The sequence below is a fragment of the Daphnia pulex genome, chromosome 7, assembly GCF_021134715.1.
Source record: "Daphnia pulex isolate KAP4 chromosome 7, ASM2113471v1".
Classification (NCBI taxonomy): domain Eukaryota; kingdom Metazoa; phylum Arthropoda; class Branchiopoda; order Diplostraca; family Daphniidae; genus Daphnia; species Daphnia pulex.
The window spans coordinates 9,601,679-9,626,622 of NC_060023.1; the positions used below are offsets into that span (position 1 = coordinate 9,601,679).

The 24,944-nt window shown below is 43.7% G+C and overlaps 4 protein-coding genes across 6 annotated transcripts; 2 read left to right on the forward strand and 2 right to left on the reverse strand.

The window, feature by feature from the left end:
- Positions 1-48: 48 nt before the first annotated feature.
- LOC124198107 (probable cardiolipin synthase (CMP-forming)) lies at positions 49-1,342 on the forward strand. Its single transcript, XM_046593781.1, has 5 exons — positions 49-546; positions 610-739; positions 830-915; positions 980-1,137; positions 1,206-1,342. Exons 1-5 carry the CDS (start codon positions 136-138, stop codon positions 1,297-1,299), a joined length of 879 nt encoding a protein of 292 aa, XP_046449737.1. The 5' UTR covers positions 49-135; the 3' UTR covers positions 1,300-1,342.
- Positions 1,159-6,390, reverse strand: LOC124198100 (nuclear factor related to kappa-B-binding protein-like). 2 transcript variants are annotated; one of them, XM_046593770.1, is made up of 10 exons: positions 6,079-6,390; positions 5,470-6,017; positions 4,738-5,408; positions 4,214-4,674; positions 3,703-4,147; positions 3,491-3,578; positions 3,085-3,417; positions 2,716-3,019; positions 2,338-2,638; positions 1,159-2,278 (listed from the first exon to the last, which is right to left on the reverse strand). In XM_046593770.1, exons 2-10 carry the CDS (start codon positions 5,996-5,998, stop codon positions 1,391-1,393), a joined length of 4,020 nt encoding a protein of 1,339 aa, XP_046449726.1. In that variant the 5' UTR covers positions 5,999-6,017; positions 6,079-6,390; the 3' UTR covers positions 1,159-1,390. The 2 variants fall into 2 exon arrangements, with proteins under 2 accessions (XP_046449726.1, XP_046449725.1); XM_046593769.1 differs by having other exon boundaries at positions 6,116-6,389.
- Positions 6,391-6,594: 204 nt separating this feature from the next.
- LOC124198112 (mitochondrial ribonuclease P catalytic subunit-like) lies at positions 6,595-8,430 on the forward strand. Its single transcript, XM_046593786.1, has 3 exons — positions 6,595-7,789; positions 7,858-7,976; positions 8,041-8,430. Exons 1-3 carry the CDS (start codon positions 6,677-6,679, stop codon positions 8,375-8,377), a joined length of 1,569 nt encoding a protein of 522 aa, XP_046449742.1. The 5' UTR covers positions 6,595-6,676; the 3' UTR covers positions 8,378-8,430.
- On the reverse strand, positions 8,419-24,932 carry LOC124198111 (dynein heavy chain, cytoplasmic-like). 2 transcript variants are annotated; one of them, XM_046593783.1, is made up of 26 exons: positions 24,810-24,932; positions 24,470-24,740; positions 24,270-24,378; positions 23,728-24,205; positions 22,616-23,662; positions 22,421-22,556; positions 21,977-22,353; positions 21,674-21,706; positions 21,264-21,335; positions 20,847-21,206; positions 20,689-20,783; positions 19,576-20,620; positions 18,424-19,512; positions 17,558-18,361; positions 16,379-17,496; positions 15,854-16,311; positions 15,684-15,788; positions 13,832-15,613; positions 12,452-13,767; positions 11,787-12,381; positions 11,141-11,701; positions 10,549-11,068; positions 10,155-10,477; positions 9,337-10,088; positions 8,994-9,266; positions 8,419-8,923 (listed from the first exon to the last, which is right to left on the reverse strand). In XM_046593783.1, exons 2-26 carry the CDS (start codon positions 24,702-24,704, stop codon positions 8,561-8,563), a joined length of 14,046 nt encoding a protein of 4,681 aa, XP_046449739.1. In that variant the 5' UTR covers positions 24,705-24,740; positions 24,810-24,932; the 3' UTR covers positions 8,419-8,560. The 2 variants fall into 2 exon arrangements, with proteins under 2 accessions (XP_046449739.1, XP_046449741.1); XM_046593785.1 differs by lacking the exon at positions 21,674-21,706 and having other exon boundaries at positions 24,810-24,917.
- Between the last annotated feature and the right edge of the window lie 12 nt (positions 24,933-24,944).

Here is a 24,944-nt window from a genome sequence, read left to right on the forward strand (position 1 = left end):
GAAGTAGTCGTCAGGTGGCACTTTCATCATGTCATCGTTATTCGTTAATAGATGGTGTTGTCTCGACAACAACAACAGCAAATTGTTTCTAAAATTGTACAGTTCTATTTGCATGTATTTTATGCTTGAAAGTTCATGCAAAGGCATGCTACAATTTTTAAAATGAATAACCATTTGCTCAGGCTGTCTACCATATTTAAGATAAGCAATCAAAGGTGCCCAACGTTGATTGCACGCCATCGATTTGTCCCAATTATGGTGTGTCAAGTTCAACGTTTTCGTCATCTGGGACACAACCGGATCCGACAAATAGAAATGGAGAAATTCACGCCACTTTCTAGTGCGTTCGAAAATGTAATGAGCTTTAAAAACTTCTGCACACAAAATGTTCCTGAGAAAAAAGATCGGACTGAGAATATTCTGACAGTGCCAAATGTTCTCACCGTTGGCAGAATGGTCATGTGTCCCTTTCTGGGCTATCTAGTCATCCAAAATGATTACTCAATGGCATTCAATTTGTTTGTTGTTGCAGGAATAACAGACTTGGTATGTTTGCTTGATTAACATTTTGTTCACACTTTAATATTATTCATTAACTTTTTCATGTAGCTTGATGGATGGATAGCAAGAACATTTCCCAGTCAGGCATCATTGGCTGGATCTTTCTTGGATCCCTTAGCTGATAAACTACTTCTAGGGACACTTTTTATTAGCCTTACATACAGTGGACTTATTCCATGTAATATATATCATCCATTGCAAAAATTTATTTTGAGGGAAGTTGAATAATTACCCATTCTTATAGTGTTCAATCATTAATTTATTTCAGTGCCACTTACCTTACTTATTGTAGCAAGAGATGCTTTACTTGTTGCTGCTGGGTTTTACATACGCTACATTTCTCTGGAACAACCAGTAAGTTTTGCTATTTTACCAAGTTTTCAAAATCCATCAATAGTTCTCGTCTCCCATTTTATAGCGAACTTTGAGTCGGTATTTCGACCCTTCTTTAGCTACGGCACAACTTGCCCCGACCAATATTTCAAAGTTCAACACTGCCATACAGTTATTACTTGTCGCTTGCAGCCTTGCAGTCCCGGCGTTCAATCTTGACGAATCAGTACTTCCATTTTTATGGTAAGATAATTCCCTCGTGTATAAGGGAAATCATGAAGTGTGTATTAACACGACCGAAATAATTACAGGTATGTGACAGGAACGACAACCGTCTTATCGGGACTCAGTTACGTGTTTGCTAAAAACACTTATCGCATCATATCGCGATCGCGTGTAAAATGAAACATCACTGATGCAGACAAATATATGTGAATTTAGTGATTCATCCAACATTTTTCCTTAATAAAAATCAACATAGGTGCATCAACAATTACTATACATCGGAGTTTTTGGGGGGTGGTGGTTGGGGTGGTGCGACAAGTCTAGCTACAAACGCTGGTTTGGGTTGCTGCCCAGATTGTTGCTGCTGTTGGGAGAGGGTAGCCATCCGAACACCGCGAATATTGATTGTGCCACCTTGGAAGCCTGCTGGCAAAAGGATGGACTGAGCCCCTTTGACGTTCTGCAAAAGAACGGTTGTGGGTTGATTCGTCGATGACGAGGCTCCAACGTTCAGCCCCGCAATGGCTGATAAAGGTAACTGAACTACCCCCGTTTTGCCTCCTCCTTTATGATGGGCATTGGTTAAGGACAGCAAATTTTCTAAGGTTATCACTTGCTGTTGAGTTCCGCCACCGGGCCCCGTCACAACCCTAGCTAGTACCGGCCGGGCTACTCCGGTCGTTGGACTAGATGGCACTGCTTTACGTACACTGGCCATGTTGACAGCGATATTGGGTCTCATCATACGGGTATTAGGGCCCATCTGTCCGGCAATGGACGTTGAACTCAGATTAATTAGTTTGTTGTTAACCATCACAAGTCTTGGAGCATTGGATGTCGATGGCATAGTCCCACCGCCTGCGGTAGTCGGTGTCGGAGGTCGTATGAGGAAAGTTTGAACAGGAGACGTGACTGAAGAACTAGTTCCAACAACTTGTCGCCCTGCTAACCGCAACGGGCTTCCAGGAAGTCGTGCTCTCACTGTGTTAGTCATAATTCCTGACATCGTAGCAGCAGTAACAGGAATATTTAATCTTATTATGCTCGAAGCCGACGATGTTGGCACTGAGATTGTTGTAGGCGGTACAGTTGGAGCAGCTGCCCGTGGACTCGAAAGCAAAGTTGAATTCGTTGCCTTCGATGTTGGGGATAGAATAACCTGCGCAAACAAATATTTTAGACTTTATGCCTTTAAAAAAAAATTTACTTTTTCGGTACCTGTTTGATAGTTGAGTTTCCGTTGACAAGGGTGGGAGTGCCGATAACTTTCTGTCCGTGAAGAGCCCCTTGCTGCTGGGCAGAAATCTGTAGAGTTCTGGCCAAAAGCGCTGTAGGCAAATTTGCAGGCGCTGCCACCCGTATAGTTTGTATTCCAGTCGACGTTGTAATTTGGAACGTTTGGATGGTGGCCGGGCCAGCCCCAGTACTTGGAGTAATCCCTGTAACAGTTACCGGAGTGGTGATGGTCGCTGTCGAACCAGAAGGTGAAGCAACTACCACTGGCGTTGTTGTTGGTTTGCTGAGGAAAAAGGAAATCATTGTAGAAAAAAACAAAAAAAAAAAACAATAAAGACCAATAAGTAATTATTGCTATACCTTATCTCTTGCCGAACTGTTACTATAGATGAATTGTTCAACTTGACTGGAGCGCTTTTCAAAACGGTGACAGGGACAGGGACGGGAGCAGGAATCGAAGGAGGGATTTGAATCTCTGGAACAGAACACGGCTGTGCAGTAGGTGTCGGCAAAATGGGACTCGTGGCTGGAATCGGAACTGACACTGTCGTTTTGGTCATTTTTGCCGAGGCTGGACTAGTCCCAACGCCAGACGATCGACGTTGCTCACTTCGAGGTTTCTTTACTCGACTTGGCATTCCTTGATGTTGTTTGTGGAGTTGTTCTGTTGTTTTTAAAAGAAATTTTTGACTTCAGAAATCAGAAAAACAAACAAGCATATGCTCTTACCGAATTCGGATTCAGATCGATGGCGGTGTAAATAAATCCAAACTTTCCGTGCTGAGTCGTACTTGACGCAAGGATCTGCTTCGTAATGGAGTCGGTCGAGTGCACCACTTACAACAGAATGAAGGGAGGCTTCAGCGCCGGACGCAAGATATTGTGATTCCTTCATTAACTCGCAAATCTCTGCACGTGTGCCTTCTCCGTTAGGCAGCCGCGCTGCAGCATCACGAACCAGCGATAGAAGAGTGACGCAAGCCGGGCGATCAGGAACCATCAAATTATGTCCGCGCACTTTCGTTGATGGTTGGCCAACTCCTTGGCCAGGAGTGTAAACCCCTGGAAACGGATACAAGAAATCATTTGTATGAGATATAAAGAGACGAATATGTTGACAGGAATAATAAATCACCTTTAACAGGTCCCACGATACTTTCGTAACCATGCTGCCGAAACGTAAAAGCTTTATGCGGTTGACAGTATCTCAGACGTTCTTGTTCCTATAACGATGGAAAGTATCAATACATATTTGTAATTAATTTGATGAAAAAATAAGTATGGCTTACAATAAAATAATGATTCTTCGTGTAATCAATAAAAAGTTTGGTGAAAGTGAAAACTTACTTGATAAATAGCCTTCTCTTCGGTTGTGCTTGGTTTCACCGTCCATGAAGTAATCGATCGTGGCGGATGAACCACGTCTGCTGAATCAAATAAGCAGGAAGATCCTACGTCTGAAACGTCCTCGCTGAGGTCAAGAGCTGAGCCCAGGTTCATTGTTGGATCTGGTGGCGAACTGAGCATAGAATCGTTCAACTCACTGGTGCCCTCCACATCAAGCTTGCTGTCTAAACTGTTGTCCTGTTGTTGCTGGAGCCATATTCCGGACAGATCTTGCAGGAGAGCATCGCTGTCTCTACCTTGGCCCACCCAAGAGTGCATGGCGGTCAGTTGGCCAAGATCTTGAGACACAGAAACTAGTCCATGTTCTATCAAAAATTCGAGAGCAGATTGCACTAAACTCGTCCATCCATTTGCCCTTTGATGTACCAGCATTAATTGAGAATACCTAACAATTAAGAGAGAAGGAAATGTTAGATTTTGCACTTTACAGTGGAAATATATAATTATTTACCATTCATTCAGAGGGGATATTGGAGAGCTACTCCAGATAACAACAGAGTCCGTGGTCTGCTTCAAGGTTGCTGGAACTTCGTTGTTTATTAGAACTTCGCGCAGAAGCGTGAAGAAACTTGAATGAGTGTCCTGGGTCAGACTAGGAGGCGGAGGAGGGGGAATAGGTGGTGGTGGCGGTGGTGGTGTAGGACATGGCTCTAGAGGGGAAGGTGTCATCGGACGTGAGGTTTCAACTGGTTCTTGTTTTACTTCAGATTCGCTAATCATTGACATGCTGTTACTTTCCCCTGGTTCGACCACAGTCAGAACTGACTCCGTTCGTTCCGGTCTGTTCTTGACATTCTTCGTCTTGGTCGGTTTCGACACAGGGACTGGGATGGATTTCTTAGCTCTCACTTTCTTTGGTGTATCGGTTTCCGATTCCTGTTCTTCGGAACTACTGCTTGCACTCACCACAGGCTAAGTAAAAATTAATAAGAATTTTAGGAAAAATACGGGCAACTTGAAGACATACTGAATTACTTTATTTCTTTTGGGAGATTCCAGGACTTTCGGAGCAGGAGGCCGTTTGTTTAAAATACACATGCGAACACGTTGGCCGATATCTTCCAGATTTGTGTCTTTTAGACCTGCATCAAGTGAGAGTTTGCCTTCTCGTTTGGATGAGCGGTGCCGGCTCAACATGATTTTATATGTTTCTTCGTTCACTTCGTAAACATTCTTCGAGCAAGAAACTCGTGACGCTACGTCTAAAACGGGTTTGAAGTCTTCGTTGACACGCCTGGCGTCGCCGGATCTCCTGGAATAGCTATCCACTGACAACTTACTACCAAATAAATCACTGCTCGGGCCGGGGATTTTGTTGCGGGTTGGCTCATCGTCCAGCGTCTTGTCTAACTTATTTTCCACAACCACAAGATGATTATAGATGTTTTGAGTAAAAGTAGATTGAATAGGTTTGATATCACAGCTCAAAGATCCTTGAATTGAACCTAAGTGACGTCGCTGTTTTTTGGAGAGAGGCGGAGGTGGACCTTCGGGATAGTTATCATCTTCCGAACTGCAGCAATCAATTGCTTTTAATTCGTCAAAGTATCGTTTGCGGACTCTTTCGTCTGTGAGGAAACTATTTGTTTTGGCACCAGCCAATGATTTATTATTGCCCTGTAATGATAGTGCACGAACAGCTTGGCCTTAAGGGGGAAAAAAAGTAAATAACTTTGAAATGAAATTTTTTTTGAAAATACAATTTACCAGGTGGAAGTTGAGAGGCAGCTTCAATTAACTGTTGTCTTGACATGACAACACTCTGAAGTAAATTAAAATAATAATTTCTCTGCTCCCTTTTCACATTCTTTTTCTGAAGTTTTTGGAAGAGGTTCCGTGTTTGAGCAATATCAGGATTGTAGAGGCCACACTCCATTTTTCTGCTGAAGTGTTCAACAGGGTTTCCAAACATGAAATTCTGCTTTGAAAAAAGCATAGCCCATGTTTTCTGCCTTTCAGTTTCCAGGTCAGTCTTAAAGACGGGCAAGTATGAATGTAGGTGTTGCACATCTTCAAGTGTTAAAACTTCTGATAACAATTCAGAGCTAAGCATTTCCGTAAGCACAGATGCATTTTCACAAATTTGGGTTGGTAACACAATTGCCTCTCCTTCAATTGAACATGTCTCAAAGAGTGACTGAATGTAGTGAGGATGTTGATTTTGGAAAGGAGAATCAGTTAATCCATTTTCCTGGGCCAAGACATCCATAGATTCATCTTCAAACAGTGGATCCATGACATCACATCAGCAGAAGCTGCAAATAGAAAGTTAAATCCAGTCACTTATTTTGCATTCCTAACCAGTATGATGATTATCATATCACTAAAGCATCTGCCGCCGATTGTGCACTACCTGTTTTGTGATGAAAACTCCGTATTTGATATTATCACTCTTAAGTTGATTTCAAACAGTCATCAAAATATCCGTGTGTCGGTTTCTACTCGTTCGGCGGAACCTAGTAGTAAATTTTTCTATTGGTATGACTTAATACGTAAACCAAGCGTTTCTTTCCCCAGCCAGTTTCTTTGCACATAGCTTTTTCTATGCGATAAAAGGCTATATGTATTTTCCATTTAACACTTTTTTTGGTAGATCGTTCTGTTGAGCAGTTGGTACTGAAGCCTGCCTGTTGGCTGTTGCCGGATGTTTTTATTAACTTTATTTCGCTCTACAAAATTTATTTATCTATCTTAATTGATACAAAATTTTAATCTTCTAATTTTGATTGCAATAAATGTAACAAAATTAATTATGTATCAATCAAAGTTAGCTGACAACTGAGGATTTGTAGCAGACATAATACCGAACCATCAAGGTTCAAACTCTTCAAAAGCTAGCAGACAGCAGTCTGTATGTGATGGTAGTTCAAACTTCAAACTTAGGCTTGCACACGTTTATTTAAATTTAATTAGAATGAATCGAGTGTCACTATTGAAATACCTCGTTAAATCGAGTTCAGCTACTTGTTTCAGATCAACCTACGCTACATTCAGTAATAAAAAGTTTTTGAACGAAAACAAATCTATGACAGTGAAAGGGAATTTTAAGTTTAATGGATTTGAGTCTGAATTTTTACAGTTCATCAAAACCACGAAAGATTTGACGAGTATTCATCAATTCAAAAAAGATGTCATACTGAAATATAAAACTGTGTTATTAACAGAGACTAGTTTTGACGCAGTTTTTATGCGTATGTGTATAGCATGCCGCAATTATTCATTAGGTAAACAGTTTTTGGACCACATTAACCAAAGTGACCATCAAGTAAACACAGCAACTTTGGCTAGATACTTAGAATTGTGCTACCATTGTAAGGAAGAAATTATGGATACAAGTGAAGTGGAAAGACTGTGCCATGTGGTTAAATCTAACAGCCTATATCCAAGTCCTAGCATTCAACAAAGTCTTATACTAGGATTCAGTATCACTGACAATTGGAGAGAAGGTTATAAGTTACTCAGTGAAAGTGAAGGGACTTCCACTAGTTTGTCCATGAATGCAATAATTGATTGCCTCTTCAAAAGTGATCAAATTGATACTGCTGTATCTTGGATAAATAAAATTATCACTTCAAAAGGAAAAAAAGTTCATGATTTCACTTATGAGCATTGGCTCAGAAAATGTGCAGATCAGCAGATTGGATGTAACAGTTTCTTTGATTTTTTGGTGAAAAGTGGCGTTTTTCTGAATGCATCGATTATCCAACAGTTTAAAGACTTAATAGAGAATCGACTTATCGATCCCTTCGTTGGGCATTTTACAACCATCGACGAAGGAACCGGAAGATGCCGTTCCTGTGAAAAGTTTTTGCCAAATTCAGAAATAAGCGACGATGAGTTTGCCGACCTCAAAAAAGGTCTCATGGAAAAAGTACTGCTAGGCACGGATGTGTACCTAGGATCGAAACCAGACGAAATACGGCGATTCCAGAATTTCATTCAAAAGACTGCGCCTTACGATGTTGTAATAGACGGATTGAACGTAGCTCATCAGGGGAAGCAAACTTTCAAGTATCCAGATCAAGCAGTAAGTGACGCAATTATCGAATTACATGTCGGAAAATTACTAACCCTCAATCATTTTATTTTACACAGCTTTCCTCCGTGGTAAAACACTTCACGAACCAAAATCTACGAGTTCTCGTCCTTACAAGGAAGCACCTACTTCGAGGAACAACATTGAAATCAGCTTTGGTGTTCGCTACAGAAAACTTGTATGTATTCCCTATTAAATGTATTGATAAAAACTAACGATTTAAAGAAAAAAAAAACATGCAGGTCAGGCGACGACCCTTTTTTGTTGTGTTCAGCAGTCCAAAGTTCGCACACAAAGTTTGTGTCTGAAGATGTTTTCCGTGACCACCTTTTCCGTCTAGGTGATTTTCGGCTTCAAAACATTTTCCGGCGGTGGCAGCACAAAGCGCAAATGCAAATCGTCAGCTTTGATAAAAACGGTAGAGTCAGATTTCAACAACCTCGCAAGTACCGCACTATATCTCAATTTTCGGATGGTTGCTGGCACATCCCTTACGATGACGGTACACCTCGCTACAGCTACGAATTACCTACCACTTGGCTCTGTTTACAGCCTAAAACTAAAAAAAAAACTAAATAATAATGATTATCTAATAAGTCAAATGTTTGAAAATACATGGATTGTTAAGGAGATGCCGCTGTATTTCAGTTTAGCTGAAAAGTTTAACACAGCGACGCAAGAATTAAGGGATTACCTAAAGCTCCCAACCACCAAACACATCAAACAAAACAAAAATTAAAATAATTAGAAAAAAAAGCTCGGTTAGTTCAACGATGTCGAAGCCATTAAGGCAACTCCCCTTTCGTAGAAACTCAATTTCTCCTCTGGATTAGCGACATTAAGGTCTACAGTGAATAGGATTTCCGTTCGATTAGCGTTTAGATAAACGGGCAGTGTCACTGTTCCAGCTTCTACTTGTTGAGCTCCTTGCACGCGAGTCCAGCGTAGACGCGTCAACGCTAGATCAGTCATCATTGCGGACGTCAGAAGAAGTTTGTTTCCCCTGCTAACGGCACCTTGAAGCTTCAAACCTTTAAGGCTGAAGCAGCGATCTTCGTATGCCGACGACGCTTGATCTTCAATGGTCACTTCGAGGATGAGCTCTTCCAAAGACCAACTATTTGCCTGCCAATTTAAATAATTTAAGTAAAGTTATGACCATTTTTTAAACTCATGATTGCCATCGGAAATATACCTGAGCAACACATTGGCGAGTAGCCGTGACATAAGCCTCTGGGTTGAAGAGACCACCAAGCCAAACGGTTACAGTCTGAAGCTCACGAGCACCACCTTGTGAAACTATTTGGGATACTTGCTGAAGTTGTTTAACTCTTAGACTGAAATCAGTGATCCATTGAATGACAGTTGTGCCAACAGGAATCGTATAGCGGCGCCACGATCGCGGCAGAATTCCCTTTACCAGTTCGCTGAGCATCTGCCGATGATAGTTGGTTTGCTTCTTCTCGCCCTTAAAAAGAAAAGAAAAAAATATTAGTAAAAAGCGAAATGATTCAATATAGACAAATGAAAATGTTTACCTGGCAAATGTGAACAACGTCATTCAGATCTTGACGTACATCAAGCAAAAGTTTCGAGCCACTGTTCACTTCACGTTCGAAGAAGCGATAGAGCGGATCCTTGATGTTTTCCACCGTACGTCGTAGCGTAACCAACGAGTCGGGCAGTAGACCCATCCAAGTCCGTGCAGATTCCAGCAAAGAACGCATCCAAGCAGGACGGCCGTCACTGCGTTGAGCGGCAGCGTTGTCCTTGTCGCGTTGAGCGGAGGCCAAATAAGCCGAATCATCTTCATCGTCGTCGTCATCCTCGAGCAGCTGCATCTTCAATAGCTTGGTAACCATGTCGGTGCCTCGAGTTGTCAAAAGAACCTTTTCGGCATTGTTCGGTAATCCAAGCCATGCTGGGTACTGGCGGTCTGACAGTGCCTCAATCCATTGCAAGAACTGGTCGCGGCGGATTCCCTCCGGCATTACAATACGGCAAGAATCGCCCGATTGTACTTCTTGACTGGAAACCAACAAGAAATCGGCTTCGAAACTTTTAGGTGTGAAAAGCTTAGCGAGGAAAGAGGCCAAAAGGCGCTGGTCAAACTCGTTGTCAATCTTGCCACCATAAATGCACTGCGACAAAAGAGTGCTAAGTGCGTCCCACGGCACTTTTTCTGGGGGTAGATTAGTTCTTCCTAAAGCCATCGTATCGATCCAAGTGTCTAGGGTATCACAGGCCACCTTAAGATCCGATTCATTGAATTCGTAATATTTAGCCCAACCTACATGAAAAAGAAAATTGTTGACAAAGAAATCAACAAAGAATATTACAGTAAAGCCAGTTTTACCTAGAGGGCAGTAACGCAAGCGTTCTTGTACGACGGCATGGAACCAAGCCAAGAGGAAATAGAGACGAGTTCGTTCATTTGGTGGTTTCATCATACGAGCAGCCGGCACAGCGCTGAAAGTCCGGAGCAGATTGGCTCGGATGCCTGGGGGTGGTTCGAAAACCAGCACCTCTCCGACGCGCAATAAATTCACAGGAATCTTTGGATTGATCTCGGTTGTTAAGAACAGACGGAAATTGGCATGTGGCTGCAGGGAATGCAATTTCTTCTCGAGTTGGACGAGCCATTGCGGGGCAAGATGAACGTTCTTCAACATCACCCACCTTAAAACAGAAATAATTTCCAAGTTATTTTCATCATTCTTAGCGGAACTTAATCTATCTTTATACAATACCTTCCAGTTTTTACAGCCGAATTAATAGCTTTTTCGGCTTGGCTAAAACCTTCAGCCGAACCAATGGCAATGCTTGTAATCTGCCGATTGAGTTCAGTAGCTAAATCATCAAGACGGCCGGAAGCGTCGAAACCGGGTGCGGAACACAGGAGAACTGGAGTTCCGCCCTTAACCTCGGTGTCGACAATCTTGGCGAGATCTAGCTCCTTCTCACCGGCTGGCATGAAAGACTCGCTCAAAACAGCGTCGACTAGCTGGTGGCCAGCTGCAATGACTCGATCCGGTCGAACTGCTTGAATAACTAACAGTTTCATCATCGCCGTACTGATTGCACTCAACGATTTATCCGTGGCCCAGATTACAGGCACACACGTTTCAGGCGTGTTATGCTGAAGGAACTGTGTGAATTCTTCCGTTGCCTCGTTGATCCGCTTTACTAGACCCTTAAAGGCTGGCAGTTTCATAGACAATCGAGCCAAAGCATCAATTTCATCACCGCTCAAACCAAGGTTTATGAGTTCTAAATCAAAAAGGAAAAAGTTAATATCACTAGTCATGTTTTAATGAGTCAGAGACGAAAAAAGTAATTTACCAGGTAAATCGGTGTTGTTGATTAATCCGTCTTTGCCGCGCAAAAAGTGCTGGAACTCGGCATCCAAATGCGGTTCTGCGTTCAAACCTCGCAAGTGAATACGGCAGAGGAGGACAGCAAAAGTGAGTCTATCAATGTGCAACATGCCACGAGCGACGCGACAGTACACAACTTGGAAAAGATCCGACGTAACTATGGAGAGGCGTTGACCATAATCGCTTACTTCCTTGAGTCGCGTGTTATTGTAAAGCACGGAATGAAAGATATCGAGGAAGAAGTGCAGCGAATACTGGTAGAGGAAGTGGACCTGACTCAATGAGTCCAGCGTAAAATAGATGTTACTGCATGCCTGTGACAATGGCATGTACTGTTGAGAAACAGTCTCGATCTCAGCGATGACCTTGTCCGTTTCCTCAACCTTCTTGTTGATTTCAGATGCTTCTTGCTTTAGTGTTTCCAAAGAGGTGATAACTGAGTCGTCATCAAGGATTTTGCCTTTAGCATCGTTCAGCGCTTGCAGCAGAGATTTCTCCAATTGACGTAGACGCAAGTGGTACTCTCCTATAACACAAATTCAAACCATGAATTATTAATATGAGGATATAAAAGGATTCAATTATTCAAATAAGGATCAGAAAATACACACCTTGAAGTTTGAGAAGATCCGATCGCTTTTCATCAATATCGGGTCGTTCTGCTTTGAGCACCGAATTGAGACACTGGCTCTGCAACGAACTGCGGGTGACGGTAAAGTTGACAAATGTGACGCGAGAGCAAATGTCAGGCGGGAATTCAACTGACGGATCGCGTGTGGATAAGAAAATGGTAAAGGAAGGCGAAAGATCGATATCCTGATCTCCAAGGGTAATGAGAACTCGTCCACCAGTTCGTCGAAGCTCACGATTCAGCACGGGATTGAGAATGGGATCGTAGTTTTCAACATCTTGAACGAGGAGTGGGTTACCGAAACGGAGCGCCGATTCCAGGTTTTTACGGAAGGCGTCGTCCAAGAAACTCGTTCGCGTAATTTTGCGATCCTTGAATTCATTCATGATAAATTCTGTTGCCTGTCCCGACGGATCGATAATTAACGGATAGCGATTGAAGCGACGCAACATGATTGCATTTTCTGTGCAAAGCTCGTCGGCCGGGAGGGCATTAGCTTGCCAACGAAGACGCTCATCTGGGTTGGACAAATATTCCGTACGAGCAATATCAGAACGATACTGAATATTAGCCGCCTGCCATCGAAAAAAAAATGCCGTTTAGAATAGGATCAACAAGTAAATTTAACAGGCTTAATTCATTTACCTGAAGATGACTGCACCAGCGGGTAAACAAACTGTGACGGTACTGCTGGTCGAAATAGCCGGCATATGCCAAGAATGCTGACGAGAGAAGTGTGTCACCAACAATAGTTGACATCTGGGTTCTGAAAGTTTCGCTCGAAGCCTCCCAACGTTCCTTCTCAATGGCCAGAGATTTCAACAGTCCGATACTACGATCTACTTTTCCCTGGACGGTCTCCAAATCCATCTTGATGGCCTGTGCTTGCGAAATGAGCAGGGCATATTCCTCTTTGTAAGAAGCGATACTGTGTTCCAGCGTAGCGATCAACGTTGTCGTCTCCTCACCACGTCTCTTGTTGACATCTGCTTGTTTCTCCAGACTCTTCAATTCATTCCTAAGCGGTTCAACACGCTTCAACATGTCAGCGTAGTTGACCTGAGCCGTGGCCCACTTCACTAAGGGGCCACAAGCCACACTGGCACGATTGACTTTGTCGAAGTTGTAGTCCGGATTGTTCAGGTATTTGTTGATCATCTGATCTCGGACGTTGTCGGAAATATCTTCGGTGCAGAAGTTGACGATGGTTGAAATGAAATTTTCTCGAACGATGATGGACCGAATAGTCTTCCAGTCGGATGTTGCTTCTCCCAATAGAAGGCAAATTGCTTCTAAGGCCAATTTAACGGGAGCCGGTGGATTGTTGAGCGACTTTAACTCAACTAAATGCTGTTTCTTAATGCCTTTGACGGCCGATTGAGCTTCGATAACAGCCGGTTCCACTTGATCCAAGTCTGCCATGACATCTTTCTTCTTAATGGCAATCTCGAACGTTTGTTTCTCAATCATGGCCTGGATTTCTTGACTTTGAATCTTTTTCTGTTCGGCTTCGTTTTGATCCTTGACCATCTGCCGCAGTTTGGAATTCGCAGCTTCGTTCTTTGTCTGAAGCTCTTGCGACTTCACTGCTAGAGATTTTTGCATTTCTTCGACTTGTTCTACAGTCTCGGCGATCTTGTTAAGACCGACGTTCAAATGAAGCTGTTGCTCCTCAAGATCTGAACGCTTCTCGTGATACAAGTTAACAAACTGGTTAATGAAATCCAAGTAGTGGCGTGGAGTGATTGCTGTGCTGCGACCACCTCGCTTCACCAGTCGAGCGCAAGCATGATGAAGCGTCTGATGGACGTACACCGTCGCGTTAATGACAGCATCACGGTGGCAAGGCGGCAAACGAAGAGCAGGAAATGCGGCAGGGAAGTGATCACTAGCGATCCAGTTGGGTCTTTCGAGATCCACTCGGTTGGTAAATTCCTTACCAACCTGGAAGAAAGCGGAATCTGTTCACAAAATAAATATGAAATGAATACTTTATTTTCGCAACATGTAATTTAAAAAACTTACCACTCCAGTCGCCAAACCAGTTCAGCACGCAACGGTTGAACAAGGCTGGCGATGTAGAGGCGCGGTCCTTCAAACCTTCCGATGACGGATTCATGGTGAAAACGACGTGAAGGTTACGCATAACTTGATGCGTAAACCATTTGTAAAGCTCCTCGGCCGAGTCTAGCATGAGGCCTTCGCGTTGAGCCCCTTCTTTGCACTGCGTCATAAGGGTAGTGTATTCGTCTCCTTCAAACAATCCAGGCACTTCTCCGTTGGCCAGGAGAGTGTTCATCCTTTCGAGGAAACCAGAGTCCAAGACATTGGACTCGTCCAACATGAAGCAGATCTTCTCATCTTTGCATCCGGCTCTACGAAGGAGTTGACGAAGATCCTCGTCGAAATCGGCCGCCGTATATTTGTTGTGTACTTTAACTTGGAATACCGAAAGTCCATTCATCCAGGCAACGAAGCGTGACAAAGTGGTCTTGCCTGCTCCGGAAACTCCGATCAACAGCAGATGACCCTGAGGCTGACGGAAAATTCGATCAATTCGGAGGACATGATCCAAGACCTCGTCGAAAAGAACGAGTTGAACATCAAGTTCTTCTTCATAGAAGACACGGAGACGAGCTTTGACGTAACTGCGCAACTCTTCTCGATCCACTGGGATGTAGTTCTTGGAGAGCCAATTGGAAAAGAGAATCGGACGTGCTAGGGCTTCGTCACGGTTGATGTTGGGGAAATGTTTCAAGCCGACGCTGTCAATGTTATCATTGGTCCATTTTCGTTCTTCATCATCGACTAAGCGATCCTGGAACAGACGAAGTGCTTCGTGGGCCCACAGACGGACGAGACCTTCGATTGAGAGGGTTTCTAGGGGCCGGATGGCTTCGCAGATACCTCGGACCCAACGGGTCATTTCACGAGGAGAATAGACATAATGAGGCTGCATATCCTGTGTGAAGCGTTCTTGCGACAGGAGGTAAAATTCAACCATGGCGTTTGTCAAAGGATCAGCAAACGTACGCAGAGATGGGACAAGGCGCAGCATAGCTCGGTTAAAGGTTCCATAAATCTGTTTAAGGGAAGTTTGTCCAGGGTAATCGACGTAGACGACTGGTACGTGACGCAAGAAGCGATGTGTCAGAGGCTTACGGCCAGGATCTGTTGGAGGATTACAAGCTCCGACAAACTGGATGCGCTCCATTCTGACCCACGATTGTTCACCGCCAGAACCACCAGGAGTTGGTCGCCAGAATCCACCTTGTTCGACCATCTGGCGCAAGAAGGAAATGACGCGCTGTGTTCCGTATTTGTCCATATCGGGCAAATTGATTTCGTCACAGAAGAGGACAAGCCATTTGCCAAGTTGGACGGGTGACAAAATCATGCCGTTGGGTGTCTTGCGGTACTCGCAGTAGTGGTCGAATGTCTTGAGAAGAAGTTCCGGCGAAGTAGCGGATGAAAAATTGAGACCAACCACTTCCATATCCGGCAAAGCTCTTAAAGCCGAAAATAAGGTCATAGTTTTACCAGATCCAGGCGGGCCACAAAGAACCAATGGTTTGTGATCTGCCAGCCAAGTGTAAAGAAGTGACTCGTGTCGTACTGTGTCCAGCGTGGGAACGACAATATCGGGCGTAGCTACTTTGTGAGTCTCCACTTCAATCTGGGGTACTTTTGAAGACCAAGGAACCCATTCACCTCCAATGCTGACCTCGTAGTCTATAATGGGCATGGCAGCTGGTGGTAGTGGAATTGTAGTCAATCCACGCAAAAATTCACCTAAATCATTTCGAGCTGGATGGCAGATAACAAAACATTACATTAGAATTTAGTCAGTAATTCAATTTGAAAATGTTAAAATCACCTTTGAGCTTTCCGTCGCCAGCAAAGCTCCACAGAATGGCGTACACTAGCGCTTTTGGAATATATCGTTCCAGCTGATCAGACTGCATAGGGAAGTCCATATGTGCTGTAATTTGGTAAAATAAATTATTAATTCGTCAAATTTTGCAGAAAATTTTGTAAAAAACATACTATGGTTGTAGTTGAGAATGTTGCGGACCGCTTGGTTCAACATTGAAAATAAAGCATTCAAAGCCCGGAATCGAGTGAAATCCATGATGTGCTCAACTTGAGTGGCTGCATGCTCCAGAGCACGAACAACCATGCCGTCTGGTGAGAAATGGAGCTGAAGTATATTAGCAACATCTCGTTGCACCTGGATAGTGGGCGATATGATTTCTTCCGTTTTCTTCTCGCCGGGTTTGCCAGATGGAGTGCGGACTGTATCCTCTTCTCCTTCTTCGAGAGGAACGTGACGCAGACGTGCAAGATAATGCTCAAAGATGATCTCGGAAGTGAGAACATCTTCAGAGAACCAAACCATTCCACAACGGGATACCGTAGCCAAAGTAGCGTACTTCAGATCTTGAACTTCAAACATAATGCGAACATTGGGTGGAATGGATAGACGTTCACCATTGGGTAGGGTCCTAAATACAATAAAATAGAATGTTACAGAACTTTATGAAGAGAGCAGGAACTCGCACTTAAACTTACAATAATTTGTTGTCATCCAAGACGGAGTTGAGATTTTCGACCCATTCGGGATCGACGTCACCATCAAAGATGATCCACTGGCGTTTGTTGATTTCTCCACGAACGTTATCAATGATTTTACGAAGAATATGCGTAAACAGACCATCGGTCCATTCACGAGTGTTTGGATCGAGGACACCGTAAAGAGCCTCCTTTGAAATGGCTTTAGGATCGATTACATGGGCTACACCTTCCGTGCCTTCTAGTCGTTCGAGGGATTTTAACAAAACGCGCCAAGCAGACGATTTACCAGAGCCGGACGGACCAACCATCATCAAACCATGGTTCAGCTGGCTGATTTGGTAGAGTTGCAGTACTTTTTCCATCCACATGGAGCCTTGTTCGTCATTTTCTCCGCAGACCAAATAATCTTCGTGACAAACTTTGCGAATTTGCTCTCGTAGACCGGCCATTTCAGCTCGAGTGTAGGCAATGCCGGGGAAAACATCCGTCAAAAGGGAGAAGAGTAGCGGAATATCCTCAGCGACCAATTTTGGAACCATCGTCTCACAGACAGATTGGATAAGAATTTCCTGTTCGGGGAGGTTTTCAGCGATGACGCTTTCATCAATAAATGTTTCTCCTCGTGCCTGCATGTCTTCCCTGATCTTCTGAATACGATCACGTTTCACATTGCCGGCGGACACCAGCACAGATTTCAAGGCGCGAAGGCCAAAGTCGTAATGTGACTGGTTCGACAATTGCTCGTCGCAAAGCTTGAAGAAGGGAACAATTTTCTGGGCCAGTTTTTCTGCCGTCCTGAAACCTTGAGAAAAGAGCATGACTTCGGCGATAAGCTGTCGATCAGGTGTGGTCATAGCCAGAGAGCGGAAGAGTTTCTTCAAGTTATCTGGAAGGTTGGAACGGCCAGCATAACCAGGATTCATTGTGATGAAGATGGCCATGTCTTGTGACACTTTGACTTGCTTGCCGACTAACTCAATCACCAGACTGCCTTCTTTCTTATTTTCTTTTTGAGACTTCAAAGCTTCCTGGATAGTCTGCACCTGTTGTGAGACGGCAGACAACATTCGCTCTTCCAAACGGTTAAATTCATCAAAGCAACCCCAAGCTCCAACCTGTGACACAATAAATTAGAATAATCTTTGAACAAAAATCATATTACTTGCGATATTATACCTGACACAAACCAACAAAAATTCTTCCCATGGCTTGGAAATCAAATGTTTCATCGCAGTTGAAAACGAGAACAAATCGACCTAGTTGGTGGCCAAGAGCCTTGACGGATTCAGTTTTACCGGTTCCGGCAGGGCCAAAAGGAGAACCTCCAAGACGAGATTCTAAAGCTTGCGTCATGGTCAAATAGCAGCGATCCGTCAGTGGGGTCTGAACCAGCCTGTCTTGCACGCCAAGGTATTCGAATCCGTACTGGAACTTCGCGTTAGCCATATAGATGGAAAGCTGTTTCAAAGTGTCCGTTTGTTTCGGGTCGAAGTAGAATCGCATCTGGCACAGCCATTCGAATGCCTTGGGATGAGTAATGCGCGACTGGATCAGACGACGGGTGACTGTTCGCTTGTGAACGAATTCGTTGATGAGGTGTTCCAGTTTGCGACGGCGGAGGGCTGGCTGTTCTTGTAGCACTGAATCTGCCAGGACGGTAAGGGTCGATTCCACTTGACTCAAAACACGCTGGACTGGCGCTAGGGAATTGTCACCAGCTGTGCTAACAGCCTGCAGGGCCGCTTCGACATCTTCGCTCCACATAATCTGTGCCGCTAAGACAACAATTTGTGCTTCGTATTTGTCACACCAGCTCATGAAGGCAGGTTGATCAATGACACCTTCCTTGAATTGGCGAATATCGCGAACCGAGTCCGCCAAATGCTGCGCCAATGTGACACGCATCTCTTTTTCAACTTGAGTGAGCCACTCGTTGATTTTTGGATACTCGATGGTGGAAACTGGCGTGTTGAATACAACCTGGAATTAAAATAATTATGTTAAGAATAAAATAAAAGATACGACCGTTATAAATTGATTACCTCTTCTCCTTCACGTGAGGCAATGCCAAGAACGATGTTATTCTCTTCGTTCAAAAGTATGGAAGAGACGCCAGCAAACATCTTTTTGAAATGTTTCTGTAGCCGAGGGATATTTTTACTATTGCCGATAATTTCCAACAAATCTTCGTCACCGACGAAATAGAATCTGGGAAATGACGCGCGTTCTCTTTCTAGATATTCTCCCAGAGCTTTTTGGATTTTGCCCAAGAGGTCTGCAAGGCGCTCAAGAGAACGCTGGACCCCGGGAATGTTCAAAACGTCCATGACCATAGGAGATTTTGATACCTTCTTCATCAGAGTAAGAAATTCTGAGCTGATGCTCTGAAAACGCGATGTTTCAACGGGTAGCAGTGCTTTGATGTCGGCGCTTCCGCTAAAGATTCCTTCGAGATAAACCCATCGACGCTGAACATCGATCCAAACGTCGAAGAGAGCGTTGATGCGGTTGAGTTTTTCTTCCCAGGTCAGAGCTTCTTCTTCAAAGACTTTGTAGTAAGGAGACAGTTTCATAGCTGCCAAGGAATTGATGTGCTCTTTAACCTTGTTGAATAGGTCATCCCAGCCTCTGATTAGACGGCACTTGTTCTGGTAATTGATCAACTCAAGTTCGTAGGTCTGCCAAGCTTCTCTGACTTGCTTCAAAAATTCTTCAAGGGCCATTTCACCTTGGGCGACAAGAATCACGTCACGAACGATAGGCTCATTCTTCTGCAGATCGATATCCCACACCTGGCCGAGTGTTAGGTCCGAAAGAATCCAGTTCACGCGTAGCTGCTTCATTAGCTGTTTCCAATGGCGCTCTTTCAAGGCGTCTGATTTTAATTCCGTCACCAAAACGTTCACTTTTCCGTAAGATTGCAGGGTCTTGCGTACATACTCGAATGAAGCGTATTGTCGAAGTCGGGAAGGCAACTCTTTCATTTGAGCCAAGAGATTGTCAATTTGTTGGCGTAGTTTCCTTGGCTGAACCGAGAGCCAGGGTTTCTCTTTCATTTCGTCTATCTGTTCCCAAATCTTGCGCAATTCAGACCATACACCTTTCAAGTCTTGGAGTTCTTCAAACGCCACCTGTTTCAGAAAACACGCCGATTAATACCGACTACACTTTTAGTCATTATTACTTGTATTTACCTGCATGCGTTCTTCATTAGTCGAAATCGGTCCAGTTTCCTGAAGCTCAAGTGCCTCTTTGGCTTTGCCCACCTTGTCACGCTCTTCTTTCAAGCGTGAATATTTGGTCTCGAACAACTGCAGGCGCTGGAGTGCCTCGTCGGGACGCATATGACCCTCTACCGGTTTCGTTTTTTCCCAGTCGCCCAAATAATCCTGAGTGCGACTCTCAACCGCTTTGTCTTCAGCTACGATTTTCTGTTGAAGACTGGCAACTTGCGTTTGGATGGCGTTATCTTTGCGCTTGATGATCTCGCTGAAGGCACCCCACTCGCCTTCAATATTATCGACGTGGAGCCACTGGTTGGGAAATTGGAAACGCTGACGTTCCAGGATGCGCTGACCTTCCTTGTAAGTGTCGACTTGTTTCTCCCATGCCTTCATCTTACGCTTAAGCGATTGAACGTAAGTGATGAGTCCAACTGCATCCGCGGTACTTCCAGCTTCCAAAGATTGTTGTTCCAGTTCGCTTCGTGATTTGCTAACGTGGGTGTGGAACTGAGCCATTTCATTGCCGAGCATAGCTCCAAACTTGCCGAGAACTTCTTTGTGCCATGAATCATACTTGAGTGTCACTTTACTCTGAACTTTACCGTAGTCGATAACAACTGCGCCAAATTCTTTGCGAGTCTCGGTTGTGTCAAAGATGGTTCGCGATTTCTTAATGTCGTTCAAGCAACGCATCCACAGACTGATATCCTCCTTAAGAGTACCGTAAAGCTTCTCAGGTTGCAAATCCCACAACGCCTGGTAATTGAACCATTCATCGACGTAGACTTTCACCTCCTTCATTCTTCCCTCAATGACAGTATAGGCGGCAGCCAGGACTTCCGGGCCATCTGGCATTTTGGTGAGTAGATCGCGATAGGTTTGTGAAGTAGGCCGATCTAGCGCAACTTGATAACGGGTACTCTGAATACGAGTCAAAGACGTGACAATGGCTTGCCAAGCAAACATCAGTTCATAGATCTTGGTACGAGCTTCCGGCAGCGGTGGATGCAGATACCTGAAAGAAGAACAAACGTTAATCAGGAACATAACAATTAAAACAACAAATCAATTAAGTCAACTCACATTGTCTGGTTAGTAATGCGAATTTCATGAATAATCGTGCGGATCTGGGGCTGGCCGCCAAGTTTCACTGCAGGCGCTGGAGCCGCATCAGTGTCCTTAATTTTTCGTAAAATTTGCTTAAGTGTAAATTTTTGGTATTTATTATCAATGCAACATACCATGGTGTAGTCAACATCGACTTCTTTGCGACCCTCAAGAGCTTGGGTCCAGGCCTGAATTCCAGCTTGCAGACGGGAAGCCAAACGCTTCTCCACTTCTTCGTCTAGTTTAGTGACCCATTGTTGCAAATTCGAATACTGACGAAGACTCAGGTCATCAACCATCTTCTGGATCTTGGACAAGATGTCAGCAAACGTGTTGGCAGAATAAGCGCAAGTCTCCAGCGAACGAACATCGACATCGATTTGTTCTTCGATAGCCAACAAGTCATCAACTTTCTCATGAAAATGGAAAACGCATTCTGCAAGACGCTGGACGTATGGGTCCAACTTGTACGATTCCCACACTAAACCGACTCCCTAATCAGAAAACACGTGAATTTTCGAGTCAAAATTAAAGAAATGATTTATTATTACCTCGGCAATCAACTGTTGGGCCTCACGATGCATTCCAGCCGCCAAAAGGCTAACGTTGTATTTTTCTTCCATCTATAAATATTTCGAATTCATAATCATTAGTAATGAACACAACACGAAAGGGCTCCTATTAGTCTTGTAAATAAAGCAAAGTAGTATTTTTTCAATCAAGTAGTTAAAAAAATTCATAATAATGAGATAAGCACAAACAATTGTTTTAGCATGCGCAGTTAGCCCGACCAGGGACAGTTAACCCGGTTTCTTTTTGTGAAATGTAAAGCGGACGTGCGTGAGTCTTATTACTAAAATAAATTTTAAGTGTCAGGCTTGTTTTAAAACGGTAAGAAGAGAAAAGCCGTGATAGAAAGAGAAAAAAAAAAAATTAGGAAAAAACGGCCCTAAAGGCTAACCTTTGAAGGGGCTGAAGGCTGTCCAATAGCCAGCTATGCCGTTGACATAACAACAGCCCAATGATGAGGGAGGAAGAGAAAAGAGATGAAATATTTTGAGTGTCAAAAAGGTGGGCTTTCAAACCCCCTAAATAAGTCTGTTTTTTCTTTTTGTTTTTTTTCCAATTCATCTCTTATCAAGTAGGTAGAAAATCAAGTCTCAGTATAAAGGGTTGTCATTTTCTCTTTAATTGATGATTAGGTCACTCCAAAAGGGGCTGGTAAAACATGTACGACTACGAAAACGTAAGTAAAAGTCCATACCTTCTCCAGTGTGCGTTCGTAGGTTCGGATACTTTCAATCAGTGACACGGCGAAAGGGTATAGCTGATTGGCTTGATGAGCCTTGTTGACAATCGCTAGCGGCACGCGGAAATTGAGGATCTTCAAGTTTCGAACCTCCTTAGCCAACGTGATGATTTCGGGTAAGAAGTTAACGCGAAGGCGAAGGGTATTGCCTCGACCTCCAATACGGGTTCGCTGCGTGTCGATGGTGAAGATGCGACCAGAAACACCTAAATTACGCTGTTGAACCTTGCGCGCCCAATCCTCAAAGATTTCTTGGGTATTGAGCTTCAGACGGAAACTGTCTCCATCCGCCTTCAGTTTCTGACCCTCGACATGGTTCTCCCAGCCCTTACCTACGTGAAAAAATATGCATATTCAATCATAATCAATCATGATGTCAGTGCACTGTGATGGTATTACCTAAGACATCTTCAACTCGCTTCATGTATGTATTAAGCTGCCTCTCAACTTGACGAGCCCAAATAATTGAACCGGAAGTTGGTGGTAGATCCCAGATGTGGCTCATGCGGCATGCTTTACTTGCCGGATATTGCACCTATCATAATGGTCGATTTAAGAATTTAACAAATCATAGATAATTCAAATCCTTCGTACCTTAAATTTTTCGTGCAGAGCCTCAATGTCATCTTTGACACGTTGGATCAACTGTGTCTGGTATTCACGAATGGCGCCGCGAATGTGAGGGCGGATGAATAGTGCGTTGAAGCGAGAAAAGATACGGAACATTTCGTTGGCATTCTTCGCTGTACCGAGCTGATCGCGAAGACGAGCAGTGATACGTGTTTCTACACGATCGATGCGCTCTTCGTATCGCCGCAAAGCAGCTTCCCAAGCTTCCGTGCCTTCTTTACTAATGTCAAGTCCATCGACAACCTTGACGTTCTCGTATGCCAGGTTGACCTCTTCAATAGCATTGATATCAGCAGGATTCATCAGAGCGAATTCAGGACGCTGTTCTGGAGCGACAGCATCCACGGCTTCCAAATTCTGACGTGGAGGCAACATCGGTGGCAGTACTCGACCGATAACACTACAAAGCTGCTCATGTTGACGTCTAAATTTACGCATCTGTTCCATGCGTGACTGTAGCTTCTTGTGAGCTGGGGTCACACGCCAAAAACTCTTCATGTCTTCACGCTTCTTCTTCGCCATATCACGCATTAGGCCATGGAACTTTTCGTGCTCGTCGTCCCAGGTATTGAAAACTTCAAAGCACTGGTTCATGACTTTCTCGAATTCGTCAAACGGAACGTGCATAAGACGACGAGTGCTTAGCACTTTCAAAAGCTGGTTACTGAGGTCTCTAGAGATGGCCTCGACCAGACGTAGAGAACGCTGGATAGGATACTTGGTGTTGCGAATTTTGCGAAGATGGTTGAAGATGGCAATAACCGCAGAGCGGATGCGCTCCAGTTCGGTAGCAGAAAGCAAGTCGTTAATAGGGAAGTCTTTCATCAGTGGGTTATAGTCGTTGACCATAGCTAGAGCTTGCTTCAAGCCTGTATCTGTGTCGAAGCTGACAGTAGCATGAAAACGTTTTCCATGCTTTAAGATGTCCAAAGTTAAAGCGACTTCAAGGCTCTCGCGCTTTTCTTGAATGCGCAGCAGAGCTCGTTCCAAATTCAGCCAAAAACTGATTTCCTGTCAAATGATATGCTGAGATTGAAACACATGTAAACAGATCAGATTGCATAGATATTATTTACCTGTAAAGCAGTCCCGGATGAAGGATCACGGTCTAGACGTGTGACTTTACGAATTTCACGGATCCAACGGTTGACTCCATTTTGAAGGCTGTTGAGGAAAGATGAATCTTCCACTTTATCGCCGAAATCAGCTACCTTTGGCTTCACGTTGTCTTCAAGACATTTCTTGACAACTTGACTCACATTAAGGTGAATCGGCAAAGAAATTTCAGGGATATCGATGTTTTGTTGAAGGTGCAACAAACCCATTTCTAGCTCAGAGATCTTCTTCTCAACTGATGGAGCCATCTTATCACCATCACGAGTATCAGCTCGTCCAGATTCTTTGATGTATGATTTGAAGTATGGGGCCATAGCACCACTAACAAATGAATGTAGGGTCTCATATGGAGAGCCTTCACTAAAGTTGACTAATTGAATCTGTGATACAATTTGCTTGTCTGCTTCAAGGACTGCTCCACGTTTAATACATACAATACTGCAGAAAAAATCAAATGAGACTATGAATATGATTTACATAGACTAGAATAAATAGAATGTACCTGCTCATTTTCGAACTAGTGAATTGTACATTAGTAGAGATGTAATAAGTTACAAGCTCTTTATCATCCTCAGTCTCACCACTTTGGTCTCCTGCAACGGCATCCTCATCTAATATTGCAAGAAGAGTTTTAAAAATATTGAAAAATAAAATTTTGTCTATTCTATGAACAATGGAGAATGTTAGGCATAATGGACTTACCTTTAGTAGAGCTACGCTGAATGAAGATGGCTCTCGTCTGAGGATCACTAATAAACTTTCGAATTGCTTCCTGGTGAGCTTTATCTCCCAATGCTGTTTCAAACGCCTGTGATGTTACAACATCTTCTTCCAAGCAAACAGGGACAGCCTTTCTCAAATACTTTAGGAAGTTGTTGACATCGGCTATAGCTACTTGGACTTGGGCTTGGTCGCCCACGTCCGAAATGTCTGTCATTTCCAAACTATCTTTTGGGGTTGATTAATTAACCAACTTAAAATTGTAACATAAAAAAGACATTAAATCATGGAAAAAGAAGTGTGAGTTAAATGACAATGATACCTTTCCAAAGATTTAAATAACAGCAGTGATGACTCAATATCTTCTGCGCCCGAACTAGACTGTGTAAATGAAATGTCAGCCTAAAGGATACGATCTGACTGAGCGAGCTCACAGCTGTGCACCGACAGCACCGTG